This window comes from Amphibalanus amphitrite, unplaced genomic scaffold (assembly GCF_019059575.1).
Source record: "Amphibalanus amphitrite isolate SeventyFive unplaced genomic scaffold, NRLGWU_Aamphi_draft 000347F_arrow, whole genome shotgun sequence".
NCBI lineage: Eukaryota > Metazoa > Arthropoda > Thecostraca > Balanomorpha > Balanidae > Amphibalanus > Amphibalanus amphitrite.
In genome coordinates, this window is record NW_024881842.1 from 176,234 (window position 1) to 192,465 (window position 16,232).

Here is a 16,232-nt window from a genome sequence, read left to right on the forward strand (position 1 = left end):
CCATTGTGTCTTCCCCTCCCCCTCCCTCCGTCCCTCCCTCCATCGCCACCAGCGTATACCGGCCAACTGACGCGGGGTGAACCAGGGGATGGAGAAAAACAGATGGCATTGACCGTGGTCGAGGCATAGGTTGATGTGTACCATGTGACCCGTGAGCTCACTTTCGAGAAAAATCAATGCTGCTTATCATCCTGAATTAGATTCACCATGCTCAATATCGTATGGAGGTTCTCCTTCAGCAATCCACTTGAAGCCTGAAAGGGTTGTTCGGGCCGCCTGAAACGAAGACACCGGACACCGGCCTTTGCGGACCGTACGACCTTGAACCGGGCCCTGCCGTCGCTTCTCATTTGGTCCCAGTACAGGACCTTGATACACTCCCAGTGCGCGGAGCGGAGGATCCCGGTCAATTAACTCGGTGCGGCCGCGACCGGATGCGTTCGGTCGTCTGCCATTAGTGGCAGGTGAGGTAGGTCGGTCGGGTCACCGTCCGCCAACGCTGGGTCAGTGCGCGGGGAACGGCTGACGGACGCGGCTGGTGGAGCGGCCGGCCACGGCGGATGGCCGGCGTCGGCCGGATATTGAAGGGTTCCAGGGGACGCTCAGTGTTATTAGGACGCCGGTGGACGTTAGAGACGCTCGAGATGCGCGATACAGGCAAAAGTCTCCGAGACGAGAGAGAAAGTCTGATGCAGAGCGGTAGCTGAGGGCACCGGCTAGTTCAAAGCGGAGTTCAGAGAGCGCAGAGGACGCTTGAGGTGCTCATTATTTTTGCGAGAAGAAATATGAAGGAGTAATCATGTCTTTGTGTGCGCTGCTTTATATTTTATTTTGCCAAGGATTACCTCACTCAGCATAAAAACACAAAAATGAATGCTATTCCCAACAGGTAACCCAATTCTCGGCTGGTGTTGAGCGATCACGTCCCGTATTGTCAGATACTTTCATCATCTCTTCTCCCGCGGATCAGCATACCGGTTCTCAAGCAGCTGTCTTATTCCCTCCACCACCGAATTCTGTTCGACTCGGGTCAATCCCAACTCCGGCGTCATCGATGTTCGACCGGCCTTGATAGCCCTCGAGCGGGTGTGCCCAACTCTCCCCATATTTGATTCATCATCACCGCCTCTGCCGACGGCCATTCTCGAGCAGGTTTACACACTGATACAAAATGCGTCTCATTAGGTGGGTGCGCTCCAGTTGTTCCAATTTGGCCCGCCTGAGTTGGACGAATCGGCCGGCGGAGCAGTGCGGTTTGTGTTTCTAATTGTTCGGAAAATCTGCGCTGTGGTGCGCAGCGGTCGATGGCTGAGATCTGTACAGAGGCGATGGAGCGAATGGCGAGAATGGCCCAAAGCAGCGCCACTTTAGCCGCAACAGCAGCGGTTCTGAGCGGTAGAGTCTTACTGAGCGTTACTGCCACAGCTTGCTTAGGTGCAGTGATGACCTCATGGGTGCAGAGTTTTTGTCATGCACTGCTTTGGTTTGCGTTGGTCAAACGTCAGGCTCAGTAACAAGGTTTGACAGGAAGTAATGTTGTGGTGTGCCAATAATCTTCAGAACCGACATGTGGGTACTCAACGCAATAAAAGTTCTTTGATTGGCTATTATTGGTTTTAATCGGAACCAATCGTGATCGGTTAGCTTACCAATATCAGTCGTGATCAAACCATTAATATAGGTAGTGCAAGTTATGCAGCGAACACAATGAGAATGTCTGCTATAATTTGATATAATTGGTTGTTAGATTTCATCCACGTAAAAAGCAAGCCAGTCCGTGGAACTTCCACGTCTTATCTCTTCAGTGGAGCTTTCCCACCAGTACCGTAGTTCAATGAACCTCTGCAGTCCTCTCATCGGACATTCGAGACATAAAAATCACACCCCGTGACTGAGACAACACGAGGCTGTATAATTTTATGTTTTATCGTCAACACTGACCCTGCTCTGCTTGTCGTCATGCAGTGATCTTATCTTTTGGTGGCGGCCATGCTAACACCATTCTTTCAATCGCAGTCGTAGGCCGTGCTCTGGTCGTATTCTGGTCGTGCTTTGGTCGTATTCCGGCCGTGCTCCGTTTTTGGTCGTTCCGGTCTTCACATCACAGCCGCTCCCACACCCGGGTGTCCGAGAACCGGTTCCTGCACATTTGTTCGCCTTTTTCTATGTTCTGTCGAAGCCTCAGAACAACAGAGGCGGACCGGCAGTGTGCCGGTGCACTTTGCCAGCTTCCCAACAGGCCTGTTTAATATCACTGACGCTCACAATGGGCCCAGTTGGCCTCAGAGAGCGTATTTGTCGGCGGCTGTGGCAGGAGCCCCTTTGAAAAACGCTATGCTGCTGATTAGGAACGAGCTTGGGGTTTCTGATTACTTTCTTTCTTCTGTGCCACCCATTTTTTCCACTTCCCCGTTCTGGATCAAAAGATTCCGCGGCGTATTCAAATTGTCGCCGCTGAAGTGTCGGTGGATTAGAGTTCCCGGGACTTTAATTCTACTTTATTCGACTTTGAGGCAGACTCAGAGTGACGCGTGGGCTTGCCTAATCAACTAGGATTTCCTGCCTTCCTTTCTAGCTTCACGAGGTTGATTATTTGCTCCAAAGATTAATGCAATATTTTGCTGATATTTCTCTCTTAGTAAACTAATCCCTCCATGTTTGTCTCAGATAAAAAAGAAAAACAATGTGTGGTCGACGAATTGCTATTTTTAACGTTACCAGCATGGCAACGTTGAGTAAAACCTGTCCCTTTCGTTGTTACTCATACCATCGCCTTTCTCTCGTTACTATCCACCTAAAATCATGCCGGCCCGGGGAGTAGCTTCCTGAAGCTTACTCTCAGCTCGGTGGGACGGCCCTTCTCAGCTCCATCAAGCCGGACTCGGGCTCGAGCCGGACCCATGCTCGGCCGCCATACCTCCCAGCAGTTTCTCTGCAGCTGCGAGCCTCCGCCGGCCGGACCTGCAGCGGCGGGCCGAGCGGCGCCGGTCGCCGTCCGATGACCCCCGATTACCGTCGGCATAACTTACCCCGTTATGTCATGTTGCTGGCGCCGCCATTGGCGTGATAGCGCTGCAGCTAAGTGGAGTAATGCCGACTGTAATCAAAATAGGGACGGCGCTCCCGCCGGCATGGACCAGCTGCCCTCACGGAAAAAGCGATAGAAACTTCGTTTCGGAAGATTCGTTAGTTTGTTCCATGGCAAGTGATATATGAAAGTTGACTGATTACGAAGGTATTTGGGACTGAAGTACTGGTTCAACAAGATGTTTGGCTCTAGTTAGGTGCGATGTGTTTTGTAAGCGGAATTGCAAGTCAAATATTTGGTCAGCGTGTCAAGTTTTGCTCTTGTTTCCTGAACACTGAAGTGCGCTGGATATAATGGGCTTGAGTTGTTGTGTACAATGGAAAGACCGTTGGCACTGATTTAGCCTCGGGATATCGATTGTTGAATAATTCTCACCCTTCGCCAAAATGAGAGCTTATGCGGAATCAGCAAAGGCATACTCAAGCGAATTGAGAATCCATAACTGAGCCGTCTGTTGTTCATTCTGATCACCTATTAGTGAATAAGCAACAGCATGCCATCCGCCTTTTAGGGCGCAAATTAAAACGGTTCTTCGTCTCCGCCTCCACTGGGTCAGGTTTCATGGCATCCGCTCACGGTATGAACCGTAAACACCGACCGGCGGTGTTATAAAACACAAACACCCGGCGAAGGTGTGCCGGTCAGACTGTTCCGGTCGTCTGGAAAGGAGCGACCCGATCCACTCGATCGGAGGCAATCGTCTCGAGCTGAACGGCTGGCACGGAACGCCGGCAGCGCACTCGACGGTGTAATTGTCGCCCCCACGCGAACGAGCAAAAACGGACCGACCGGCGACTATCTACCGAATCGATGGGGACGTCGATGAACGCCAGGGTCGTTACAATTACGGCGGAGGAAACGCGAGATCCCACAAATGGAGACCGGTCTTTCAGTACTGGTTGGAGCAGTGCTGCCTTCTTCGAGGAGTTTGTGTCGGTATATGTTGCATCAATCGGGCCATGACTTTGGGTTGTAACTGTATACGCTAATGGGTGACATGATTTAGTTATTTTGTGGCAGTGTCTTTTGTCAGTATTTACTGCTCATTAAGGCCTGACCCCGCTACATCCAATATGTAAGTCATGATCCCTCTTTTCCGCCCTCTCACATTTGTCGGTTATATTATTTACATGACGCCATGGGCCGTCTCCCTTTCAATTTCCGCGGCTCTCTGCCAATTAGCGGTGGAGTGTGTTGGTCTAGCGCTTCGTGCACAAAGCAGAGGGCACAGCGGCGAGCCTGAACAAACAACGCAAATAGATAGCCCCCTCTGCGGCCGACGCGCCGCGGGCAAATATCGCCGCTCCTTGGCGGCCATATTACCACGTGCTGTGTATGGGTAGTGCCGGGTCGGTCAGGCTGGTGAGGAGAGGAGAGGAGAGGAGAGGGTGCTTGGTCGGCGGTGGGTCGGCTGGTCAGTGTATTGGTGGGGGTCTATGTAGGCTCAGCAAAATAATGGTGAATTGTCTAAACATCTTGACCACTTTTTTTGGTTGTAATCAGGCAAATGGAAGGTAGGTATGTATTTTATTCGAAGAACACTGGAAAAGGTAAATGTTGCCTTTACTGATAGTAAATATCGATATTCCTCGCATTGCAGCAGATCGCTGTATAAGTTCTCATCCCGGCACCTGCGTGGCGGTGGCCGTTGGTTCGTCTGCGAGGAATGTTGTTTGTCCCAATACCCGGATGGCGTCGGACGCTAGGAGCGACCTTTCCCCTGGGCCGGTCACCACGGCACCCCGGCCTCCGGAGCCTAGGCGCGACCTGCCAACCAACATGACACCGCCAACGGACGCCGCCGCATTGTATGCAAAGCGGAGCCGTCAACAGGGGAGTTTTTGTGTCACATGACCTCGCGCCGCATGCGACAAGACTGACGCCGTTTTGTCACGTGACCTTTTCGAGACGCGCCGACCGGGTCACGTGATTGTCAGCGGTGGGTGATGTGTGGTGCTGGTTGTGGGTCACGTGGTTTTGCTCGCTATGATGTGATGGCCGAGCTGACAGGTCACGTGCTCGATGGTCGATGATACCGGCTATGCCGTTCTGAATCTGGAGTTCCGACGAAATACAAAAGAGACTATTCTGCCATACTGGAGATGGATTGGATTGGCTTTAAAGTTGACTGCTCGACGCGGAACTATTTTCATAACCGCGCCGAGAGGCTAATCGGGCATTCAGAAGTGGTGGCTGCCGGGATTCGGAAGACGGAGGGCTCGTGCAGTTCGGTAAATCTTCATTAGCACCCCCCCCCCCGCGACCGAACCGCTGACCCGGAGGCTGAACGCGGACACCGCTGTGACCTGGTGACCCGGAGACCCAGCTGGCAGCGCTGATTTGCCCGCTCATCAAGGGGCAGGTCATGCGACGATGCTACTCAGCGACTCAGCAGCGGCAGAGTCTGAGCCTTCCGCCCACCGCTGCGCCTCTTCCACCGCAAGGGGCGTGCACAGGATTATTTAATGTCGTAATTGACGCTTGTTCAGCCCGCCCGACTCGCCAGTATTAATAGTTGGATATTTCGAGGGCCGCGAGACGTATTCCTGCATTTTAATAGCGCGTAACAAGATACACGCTCGTGAGAGACACGTCGTTCATCTTGATCCGCCCTGTGACGGGTGTTGCGCGTGATGACGTCACCGTGCTAGTGTGACGTCACACCTGTGCAGTGTGCAGTGTGCACTGTGCAGGCTGCGTGCGGCAGAGGAGCGGCGTTCGCGGCGCGTGGGCTGCGAATTCGGCGCACGTAGCTGTGACGAACGGTGCGTATCAAGCCTGTGTAGGTGCATTGTCCGGGGCTGTGGGTGCGGCCAGCTCGCCTCAGCAATGGCTCGATAATTGTGAGTTATGTAGACAGAGCTGACCTCTGTGACCCACGCCGCCAGAGGGGTTTTTCACCATTTTATTGCGGCGTCGTTTGTTCTGATAAACGCGCTCTGCGGGCTGTGTTAGAGACGGCGATGCGCGTGACGACTAGCGCGTCTCCCGGCGCCGTAGTACACGGTCTCATTTCTCGGGGCTCAGTTTGTCCGAGGACCGGGACGAGCTCCGCTGTCCCGGGCGTCGGGAAGATAGGCTAGCCCGGTCGTAAACGGCACGCCAACAACTCACTGCCAGATAAACTCCCAACCGGGACTGCGCCGCCGCTGGATGCATCGCACTCGCGGGAAGTTTGCGGTGACTGTCTGACGTAGCGAAACTGCTAGCACGGTTTATGGGACAATGTATTACAGCGATCGGCCGTCGCCTCGGCTTTTTATTGTCTAGATATATTTTATTTACTTTATTTTCACATAGTGGTATCGCAGACCCTACGTCACTTTGTATCAACAATAGACGCTCCAAGTTTTCAACCATGTTTGAACATTTCGTCGTAATCTGTTTTGTGTTTCACCCGTTGTGGCGGCAGCAACGTTGAAACTTGCTATCGTCTCCAATCGCTTCGCACAAAATCTGATTTTCTCCGAAGAATGAAGTCTACCGCTTTGGCCCGCGGCCGTAGGGCGGGGCTGAATCGATTCGAACGTCCCCCAATCGCTGAGTGTCGTGTGCCGTTGGAAAGCCAAAATCGATGCGACGCGCAAATTGCTCGTTATGAAATCACTAATTGCTCGGGAGGGGGCGGAAGCCCCTGAGCGCGGCGCCCCCTCCTGTGGCACGCGGTGCCTGCGGTCTGCTCTGTGTGACAGCCTGTGGTCGCCGTGATCGCGAACACGCGCACGAGGACCCCCAGGATCGATCACGGTCCCAATCAAAGCGTCGTTACTGGTCCGCACCGGGCCGACGGCGGGCGCCGAGCACACACACACACGTGCACGGCTCTTGGCACCAAGCGGCCTATTCTTGCGACACGTGCGGCTTGTCTGTCCCCTGAGACGGCCGCGGGGCTGGGTCGGGTCGGGTGCGGAGCTGAGCAGTCGAGCCGTCGACAGCAGGCGGCTCGTTATGGGACGTCGGAGCACCTCGGGACGCTCTGCGCCTGGTCGAGGCGGTCTCTGCGGACAGGACGGCCTGGAGCCGTCAGCGGCGCCCCTCCCCAGGCCTGGCGCGCGGCCCGCTCGGCACAGTCCCCCGGGCTTTTAGCCGAATAAAAGGGCCCATGCATTGGAATAGGATTACGCATCCGTTTGTCGGTGCCAGATAGGGCTGTTGGTGCGCGGACGGCGGCGCCGCCGCAGCGGCAGATTGCTGACGGGGTCTGCTGCCGTCAGTGGGGGCGTGTGTGTGTGTGAGTCACACGTGGAGGGAAGTTTGGGGGACGAGAGGGGGTGTCGCGAGGGTGACACTGCACCGCGGGGACGGCAGAACGATGGCTCCCGGACGGGCGGCTTGTCGCTCGTTAGCCGGGGACAATTTAACGCGGTCTCCTCCGCGACAGATAAATTACCCTCGGCCTGATATTGAGAGGGGCCGGCCCCGCCCATAACTCTGATTAGGGCGCGATATTGTTGGGCTCTGACAGCCGCCCCGCGGCGATGTGCACGACGGGGGGGGGGGTGAAGGCATAGCTGACCGACTGTGCACGGAGATGGGGATCGCGCTGAATGGGTCCGCGGATAGAGCGCGGCCTGGACCCAATCCATTCATTAGGGCTTTGATAAAATACAGTGCGGAGCTCCGTCGTCCCCCGGCCAGTGGGTTTTATCTGATGGAGTGTGTCAGTTGACTGATGGTTTACTTGGTCCGAGCTGTATCCTCCCCCGCTCGGTCGAATAGCGCTATTTTAGGGGAGGAAGTGAGGGCCACAAGGGTCATTTTGCAACGATTGGTGGACGGAAAGCTGGTACAATGAACCATGTTACGGTATTCTGAGCTCTTCTGGCCTGTCGATAAACCTTCTGAAAGTTCTTTGACGGAGCGTAAGCCTTATTAGAAAGAGCCATTACCAAGATACCTCATTATACGGATAACATCTATGATTGTCCTTGAATAATTAGAAACATTTCCTGGCTTTAGTCGGATCAAATAGCCTGATTATCGATCCTCCGTTCGTTAGGCATATTTGTGCTACCGAAACTAATGCCCTCAAAGATATACAGATACATGGCATGGAACTATCCCCGGCCGAAGCCAAACATTTACAGTAGACCCCTCGTGAATCTATTCGAATGGCTTTGCGGCAATAAACTTTGAATATGAAGCAAAAGTTAGCTACAATCTTCCTGATTTCCAGGGATTAACTATCCTACCGTGCTACAAAATTCCTTTTATTTGCGAAACGTGTCCCATAACCTCAATCACAGGAGGACTTACATCCACTTATCATTTCTAACTATCTCCGTCGGATTTTACTGCGGCATTAAAGTGCATTTGGCACCGATGGCAGACCTCTGGGTCCTTCAAATTGCTGATGGGGACGCGCGTAGTGTTCGCATCCACCTTGACCTATGGTGGGTCACACAGGACTCCTAATACATCAAACTGCAACGTTTATAACCAAGGAAAGGTCTCATGGTGGCGTTATTCACTCGCCAATGAAAATATGTGATCTTAGCCAAAAGTTTTTGACGTAAAACGTGCGTTGATATAAACATACACAATCAATCACAGTCAAGCTGATCAGAAGCGGTGTTTGCTACCACATGTATGCTTACCGTTGCACTGAATTTTTACTAGACAGCTGCCACTCAGCTCACATCAAAACCAGGCACACGTTGTCTGGGCGTTATGGCTAGTCGTTTGGCAACATTTTGTTTGGCCGTCAAATGGTCCCAGTTTTTACCCGGCTGCAAAACATCCGTTCCCCTTGCCAGATGCTAAGCATGTCCAGACATTAAAGTGGCTTGATTTGGCGGCCGAGTCGAATCACGTTCGATGCTTGTGTGCGCTGCTCAAAATACGCGTAACGATGTGGGCATGATCGGCCGTTAATCATAAGCGTGATCGGCCTTGTCGACTGCGTGCTTACATATTGCGCTAATTAAACCACTCTACCGACCCGACCTTCAGCAGTTGACCTGTGTGGCTGACCTGTTGTGACCCCGCTAACGACCTGTCACTAATGACAGCCACTAACGAACCCTTTCTGTCATTCACAGTGGGTGGAGGAGAGCTTCACCAACTTCGCCAAGGGCATCAACTGGCGGTCGTACGTGGTGTGCGACGTCGCCCACCAGAACGTCAACAACTGGCTGTGGACGCCGTTCATCGAGCGAGGCGAGGCAGAACGCATCTACATCGAGCTGCGCTTCTCGATGCGCGACTGCTCGCTGTTCCCCGGAACACCGCTCACCTGTAAGGAAACCTTCAGCCTGCTGTACTACGAGTTCGACGCGGCCACGCGCGAACCTCCGCCCTGGGAACCGGAGAGCTACCGGCTGATTGACCGGATCGCTGCCGACCAGGGTCGCTCCACGTCCAGTCAACAGCAGGTCATCAACGTCGAGACGCGCTCCATCCCCGTCACCAAGAAGGGCGTCTACTTCGCGGTGCGCGACCAGGGCGCCTGCATCTCCCTGCTGGCCGTCAAGGTGTACTACCAGACGTGCCCGCAGGTGACGGCCGGCTTCGCGCAGTTCCCGGCCACACCTACCGGACGAGAAGAGACCATGATCAAAACAGCACGGGGCAGCTGCGTCGCCAACGCGGTACGACAACATGACTCGGTGCCCAAGTACATCTGCAAGGGCAATGGAGAGTGGGAGCTGCTCGACGGCGGCTGTCTCTGCAAGCCCGGCTTCGAGTCCGACATGGAACGCCAGCGGTGTCAAGGTCAGTCCCACTGGGGTGGAGCTAGGGTTAGCCTGGGTCTGGGAGGGTCAGCTCAAGCTGGGTAGGGTTTTGGTTTGTTAGGATTCCGCAGGGCCAGTTATACTTTCAAATGCTGGCGCCTATTTCGGCAATACTTGCAGCAAGTATTTTCCTCAAGTTAAAAACGCAATGGCTGTATTTGATTTTGAAGAATGTGTGTGGTTCGTGTGGTGCAAATATGTGCCCTTGCATGCCACATGCGACCTAGACGTGTCCTGTATGAATGAGCTTGTATATGTGGGTACTTGTCCCACAATTATGAGTGGCTCGTTACATGGCATTTCGCTCCGCATTGTTGGAGCTTACCGAACTTGTCTTTCGACCAGGTAACCGACAGATAGATTAGTTACGAGGATGATTCAAATCAGACATTACCCTGTCAAGGTTTTAAGCTCCGGCAAGCCCACAATAGAGCAGCTCTAAGAGTAAATTTATGTCGAGATTGAACGTTCTTATCCTGCAACTTCGCACAAGCCAGTCGTTTTCGAAACACTGTTCGGCTCTTCAACATTCCTAAAGCATTGTAAGCGATATCGTAAAACGATTTTGTGATAGTTGTGGTGTTCGTGTTTGATCTGCTGCGCAACGCAACATGTGCTCCGTGGATGTTTTTGCGATATTGTGCAATACGTTAGCTGGTTTTGGGTGGACAAACCGGTTGGGCAGCCCAGCATCAGACAGCGTCGCCAACTGACCATTCCAGTCAACTGAAAAACTGCATGTCCACCGCCATCGCATGGTCGCATTCGATGCGCAATTCGCTCACAGCCAGATATTGGCTCTACATTCGCCGGCCTAGCATGACCATCCATCGATGGCCCAGTACCAATCGCTTCGCTTTGTTGTGTTGTCGCTTGGCTTCGCGGCGTCATCACTTCGTTTCGGTCCCGGAATCGTGCTGCGCTGAGACGGAAGCGCCGCAATCGACGTGCCATGTGCTGGCTCCGGCGGTCGTGATACAAATTAATTGTGCCGGAGCGCGCGAAATGAAGCGTGATGCGGCACTTTTGTCGACAAAGCGCTGCCAGCCTGGGAACAGGGACAGACTTCGGTCGGACGCTGACCGCGAACGCCGGCCGAACGTTGGCCGGCTAGCGCTGGTCGAGCTTATGTCGGACGTTGAATGGACGGCAGTGGTACGCTGTTGAAACGTTGGACGAACTTTTGGAACGTAGGTCGAAGATTGTTGGAGTAAAGGTAAACCGATGTTCAAACTCTTTCCACGTAATTAGCGGAGCACCCGGGCCCATAGCCACCCATTCATCCATTCGGACAAAATTTCTATCAAAAAAATATTCCACCTTTGTCCTGTGAAATCAAGCGTAACCAAGTTGGCAAATCGTAGCTCCTTTGCAAGATGCCTCGCTTCCTCAACACCTTTTGCACTAATCTGCGTAGTCGTAGTCGTAGTACTCATGCGCGCCAGAGCACTGCAATCACGGACGTTCACTCTAATACCCGTCTCCGGCCCTGTGGTCTCACTGGCCGAGCCTGCGGTCAGCCGACATGACTCGGGCTGACCCACGAGGACCGTATCGTGACTGATGATCATTAGGCGGAGTCGGTCACGAAGAGGCCGCTTTCCACTTCCGGGCTGGACGAGGGGAGAGACCTGTGTCACGTACTCGCCGTCGTGGTCATCATCGTCGTCGTCGTCATTGTCATCGTCGTTATCGGTATCGTCGGCAACGGCGGCAGGGAAGCGAAGACGGCGGCTGTCTGGTTATCAATGGCAACGGGACTGCGAAGAATGAGCCACCCCACCCTCAGTTGGGGTTCCTGACCTCTCATCTGAAGCGACGGCTGGCGGCCCGTCAGACACACTCACACACAAGCCCCGCCCGGAGCCGGATTATCTCATTTCTCTCAGTCATGGGTAGCAATAACGGGGCGAGTATTAATAATTTCCCGGACCATCCATATCTGGCGGCGGCTGGTGGTGCGTCCAATCGCACCAGCCGGGCTCAGGGGGCGCGCCCGCCGACAGTTAGAGGGCGCGGGGTACAGACGGGGAGAGGGATGAAGAAGAGGGGCGTATGTGAGCCCTCCGCAGAGGGTAGACAACGTGACGCTGTTAGCGATGAAATATCGTGTGTAAAGCTTTATGGTCTACAATGCTACATACTCGTATAACATTTACATTTTTACGAAGTGGAATTAACTGTAGAGCACAGCTAACACAGATGTTGAAAATAATGAAACTCGGTAGCAGTTACCATTCTATCGGATCGTACCTCTTTTATTTAAAGCCATTTACGAATTCACTGCTTGGAATCATCACAGCAGTTTCTCTAATCTCAGGCTGAACTCGCCGGTTCTCTCCCTAACGAGATCTCCCTAGACCCGGCCGGCGCTCGCTGGATGTAATTCATGGCACGACGAGAGGCACATTTGTTCTGCTCTCTGGCTCAGGCCGCCCGCAGTCACATTGTTCAGCAAATCGAACAATAAAATTAACGGGTTGGCCGGCGCGGCGCTGAGCGGCGAGAAGCGGCGCGGTGCGCGGCAAGGAGCGGCGCGGCGCGCGGCGTGCGTCCCCGGTCAGCTTGTCGTGCCTCTGACCAGCGGGATGCTCAAACTGGCGTGAACGGGCCGTCATCACGTGACCCTGGCTGTCGGTCGCGGCCTCGGTCACGTGACTCGCTGAGATAGAAGACGGCACCGTTAGAGCGAGGAAGGAGACGGCCGGAGAAGGCACGGACACGCCGAGAGCCGGGTCGTGACGACCGAATTTATTCCGAGTTTGGGCCGATAACGATCGACCGTGAACGAGGAGGCTGTAAATTGGCCACACAAACTCTCAGGTGGGTCGACCGCTCAAATGGTAGACGGACGTAAAATGGAATCTTTATCAATTTCATCGATTCCCCAAAGTCGTTGACATTCTCTGCCACCTTTATTGCGAAGTTCCCGTTTCTCGAATTCAGATTAACGTTAAAAGTTAAAACCCTCACCGCGACTCCACTATGCCACTAGCTGAGGTCATTACCTCGAACCGATGACGTCACAGCCAGCCGGGGCGGACACGGGCGCGGTTATCATACGGGTGGTCATCCGGCCAACATATAGTGGCCGTTCCTATTAGCATCTCCGGCGGTACCGTTGGCCGTCTGTGTCGGCGGTCGGCAGAGCGGTCTGATGTGTAACCCGACCAGCCAGCACGGCTCGTGTGATGTGCTATTGCGCCGCGGAGAGCGGATGGGAAGCTGAGTTGGGACCGCGCCGTTCAATGCTTTGGGATGGAAGCATGGTCGGTTTAGACGTGCGGTTGTGAGGCGAGCCTGCGACAATTAGGGGGTTGAGGATCATCTTGGACTGGGATTGTATTGGTTGCGTTAGAAGCGATCGCTTTCTGACCTCATCGGATCGAAGCGGACCGTGGTTTTGGTAGGTCATGACAGATCTGGGGCTGGTTGAGACGGGTATAGGGTCGGGTCAGGTCAGTCCCAGGTTAGTTCAGGCCCGCGCCTGGTCGGGTCGGGTGGGGTCGGGTCATGTCAGGTCCTGGTCAGGTCGGTTAAAAGTCAGCTCAGGTCCGGGCCTGGTCGGGTTGGGTGGGGTCGGGTCAGGTCAGTTCCTGCACAGGTCGGTTCCAGGTCAGCTCAGGTCCGGTCCCGCCCGAGTCTGTGTGCGCGGCCGGTCCGCCGCCCGGGGCAGGAGCGGACCGGTGCGACGCGCGGTAATGGTCGCTGTAATTGGCGCTCTGGGTCCTGGGTGCGCCGTCCGCCGGGTCAGCCAGGTCCCGGCGAACGCACCGAGCGACGCTGCCGGGCCCGGCTGTCCCCATTCCGACGCCGAAATCGGCCCGAAACGACCCACAGACGGAGACCGGCCCGACCGAGACCCAACCGAGCCCCGACCGCCACCCGACCGCCATCCGACCGCCATCCAACCGCCTCAATGCCGCATCCACCCACTTGAAATACTGAGCAAAAAAAGCAGGCCTGCGTGCGAGGTGCGATAGATGCTCGCTGGACACGCGAGCGTCGTCCCTAGCCCGGCACGGCTCGGTCCAGTGTGGCCACAGTGAACGGACGCGCTGGCCGCGCTGACTGGCGGTTTGCGCCGCTCGTCGTGTCTCCGGCCGTCGTCTTTGTCCGCCGCTCGACGCCGTGACTCGGCGAGAAGACATAATTTTACACCGCGTTTAGTTAGATGAGATTGGGCCGAGCTGTGATTTCTCGCTAGGAAAGGTAGTCGGTCGGGAGGAGAGAGGGAGGACGCTGGGAGGGGAGGGACGCTCGCAAGGCTGCCGGGTCACCGACGCGCCCTGTTGCGTGCAGCAGAGCTGCGCCGCGATGGAGGACCAGAAACGCGACCTGTAATTGGACAGACGAGAGTGCTCGTCAGGTCGGTCCATTAAGCTTGATGGTCGTGGAACTAGGCGGTGAGCGCAGCGCAGATGATGTTACGACGATGGTTCGCTCGCTCGTGGGTAGGCTGAGTAACCTCGATCGCCCCCTTTGTGCGGCCGGACGTTTTTGGCGTCGGCAGTCGCGGCAGCCGGCGCTCTATTTAGCTAACAGCCGTTAGGCGTCGTGACAACGTATCCAGTGGCGTGGCGTATTACCATAATGGCTGCTCCCTCAGCTAGGTATCTATCCCACTTTAATTAAACGGCCCCATTGTCGCCGGCGCGCCAGTGGGGCAGATCCGGCGCGATCGCCGCGCCAAATCCGCCGCAGCGGGCTCAATATGCCGCGACTGCGCTGCATTCGCCCTCGTCGCGCCGCCGCCGCCGCCGTTGGCCCGCTTCATTAGTGCCAACGGCGTTGTCAAATGACGCAGAACACCAATAAATATGGCCGACGTGACGCCGACGGAGTGATTGTTTCATCGAGCGGCTGCCAGATCGAGCTGTGCTGCCAGATGGTGAGCCGCCGTGGCCCGAACGAATGGAGGCTGACCCTCGCCGTGACCACAACTGCCGCGCCAGAAGTGAAGCATAGCCGGTCCACCGCCGCGAGACAGAATCTCGGAACAAAAACCCGCAGCGAAAAACCTGAAAACAATGGCAACGCAGGCAAAAAGTAAAGGGCAGAAGCTGTCGGAATTATCGCCAAACCATCTCGAGCGGTATCCTTGAGACGCTTTTAGTTCGTCTGACGGTTAGTGGTGTTTGGTGCGGCATGGGTGCGGCCCAACACTGAACGGGGTAGCTAGAACAAAACAGGACGGAACAAAACACAACAGAACTGATGGATAAGTCATGTGCTGGAATGGGGCCAGGGCGTGGGCATAGATAAAATGAAAAGGAGGTGTCTGTCTGACCGATAAGAGAGGGATGGGAAGGGTAGAGCGAAGAGAGAGCAGAGGAGTCGCTGCCGTCTGGGGCAGAGCGTTGGGAGCGTTTGTCGATCGGGTGTCTGTCGGCGGTGGCAGCGATCGGGGCAGGGCCGGTAATTGACGACCTTACCATGGTAATGGTGTGCAGGCCGAGCGAGCGACCACTCGCCGGCACGACCGACGACTGCCCCCCCCCCTCCCCCCCCCCCGTGCCGTGCCGCGGGGCGGGGGTGGGGGCGGTGGGAGAGCGGCCGGCCAGGCGGATTCCTCCGCTCCGGTAATGGGCGTGCACGCCGGCCGGCCGGCCACGCTCGGTCAGCCAAGGTCGGTTACAGCGCTGCACCGCTCCTCGCCCGGTGAGGGACCGGACCGGCCCGCCGGCCGCCGGGGCGGAAACTCCTCAGTGCACCGAGTCTCAACTGGACCGGGCGGTGGCGGATTCCCAAGGCTCCGCGCACCGTCCAAGACCGCCGGCCAGTTTTTGTGCGGCGAGCAGCGGCCGTTTTTGCCTCGGGTCGTCATGTTGATGCCTTTTATGCCTGGGTGGCGCATGCCGGTGGGGATAACAATGTGCGCGGTGGGAGGATGGTGCGCGAGCGGTGGACTTAGACTGCGGCTACGCCCACGTTGTTCTATTTGTTCTTACAACAAAGATGCAACACAGAATCGCATAAGGATGTTATAACGGGCTTGAGTCTTGTCATTAGCGAACGATCATGGGTGGTTTTATTTGTCCACATAGCCATGAATTGCCGTCGTTTCGTGTGCCTCCTATTTGTCGTGTTTTCTCCTTGGCCTGTCATTTGTGGGGCAAACGCGGCACTTGCACCCATTACGGTGCGCGGCGGACGCTCGGCGGCACATTCTGCGACATTCATCGCTGCTGTAATGACGCCTTGGAATGTGCGGTCGGGGGCGCCGGCCCATTTGGACGGCGACGCGTTGAAAGGCGATATAACAGCGTGCCGGGCGAACATTGCCCGCCCTGTCCATATGTGACAGGTGTGCTCCCCTCCCGTCCCTCGTCTGAAGCCCCGGGGGCTTATCCTTGACGCACCGTAGTGAACAGACGCGCAACGCGCATTCCAAGGTCCTCGTATATTGT

The 16,232-nt window shown here is 55.5% G+C and overlaps 1 protein-coding gene across 6 annotated transcripts in view; it reads left to right on the top strand.

Annotated features, from left to right (window-relative positions):
• Positions 1–16,232, top strand: part of LOC122389192 (ephrin type-B receptor 1-B-like) — a 112,212-nt gene that overhangs the window by 62,806 nt on the left and 33,174 nt on the right. For all 6 annotated transcript variants that reach the window (XM_043380960.1, XM_043380961.1, XM_043380964.1 and 3 more), the window contains exon 4: positions 9,130–9,802. In XM_043380960.1, the coding sequence (XP_043236895.1) occupies positions 9,130–9,802 (673 nt within the window). The remainder of the gene's footprint in view (positions 1–9,129; positions 9,803–16,232) is intronic.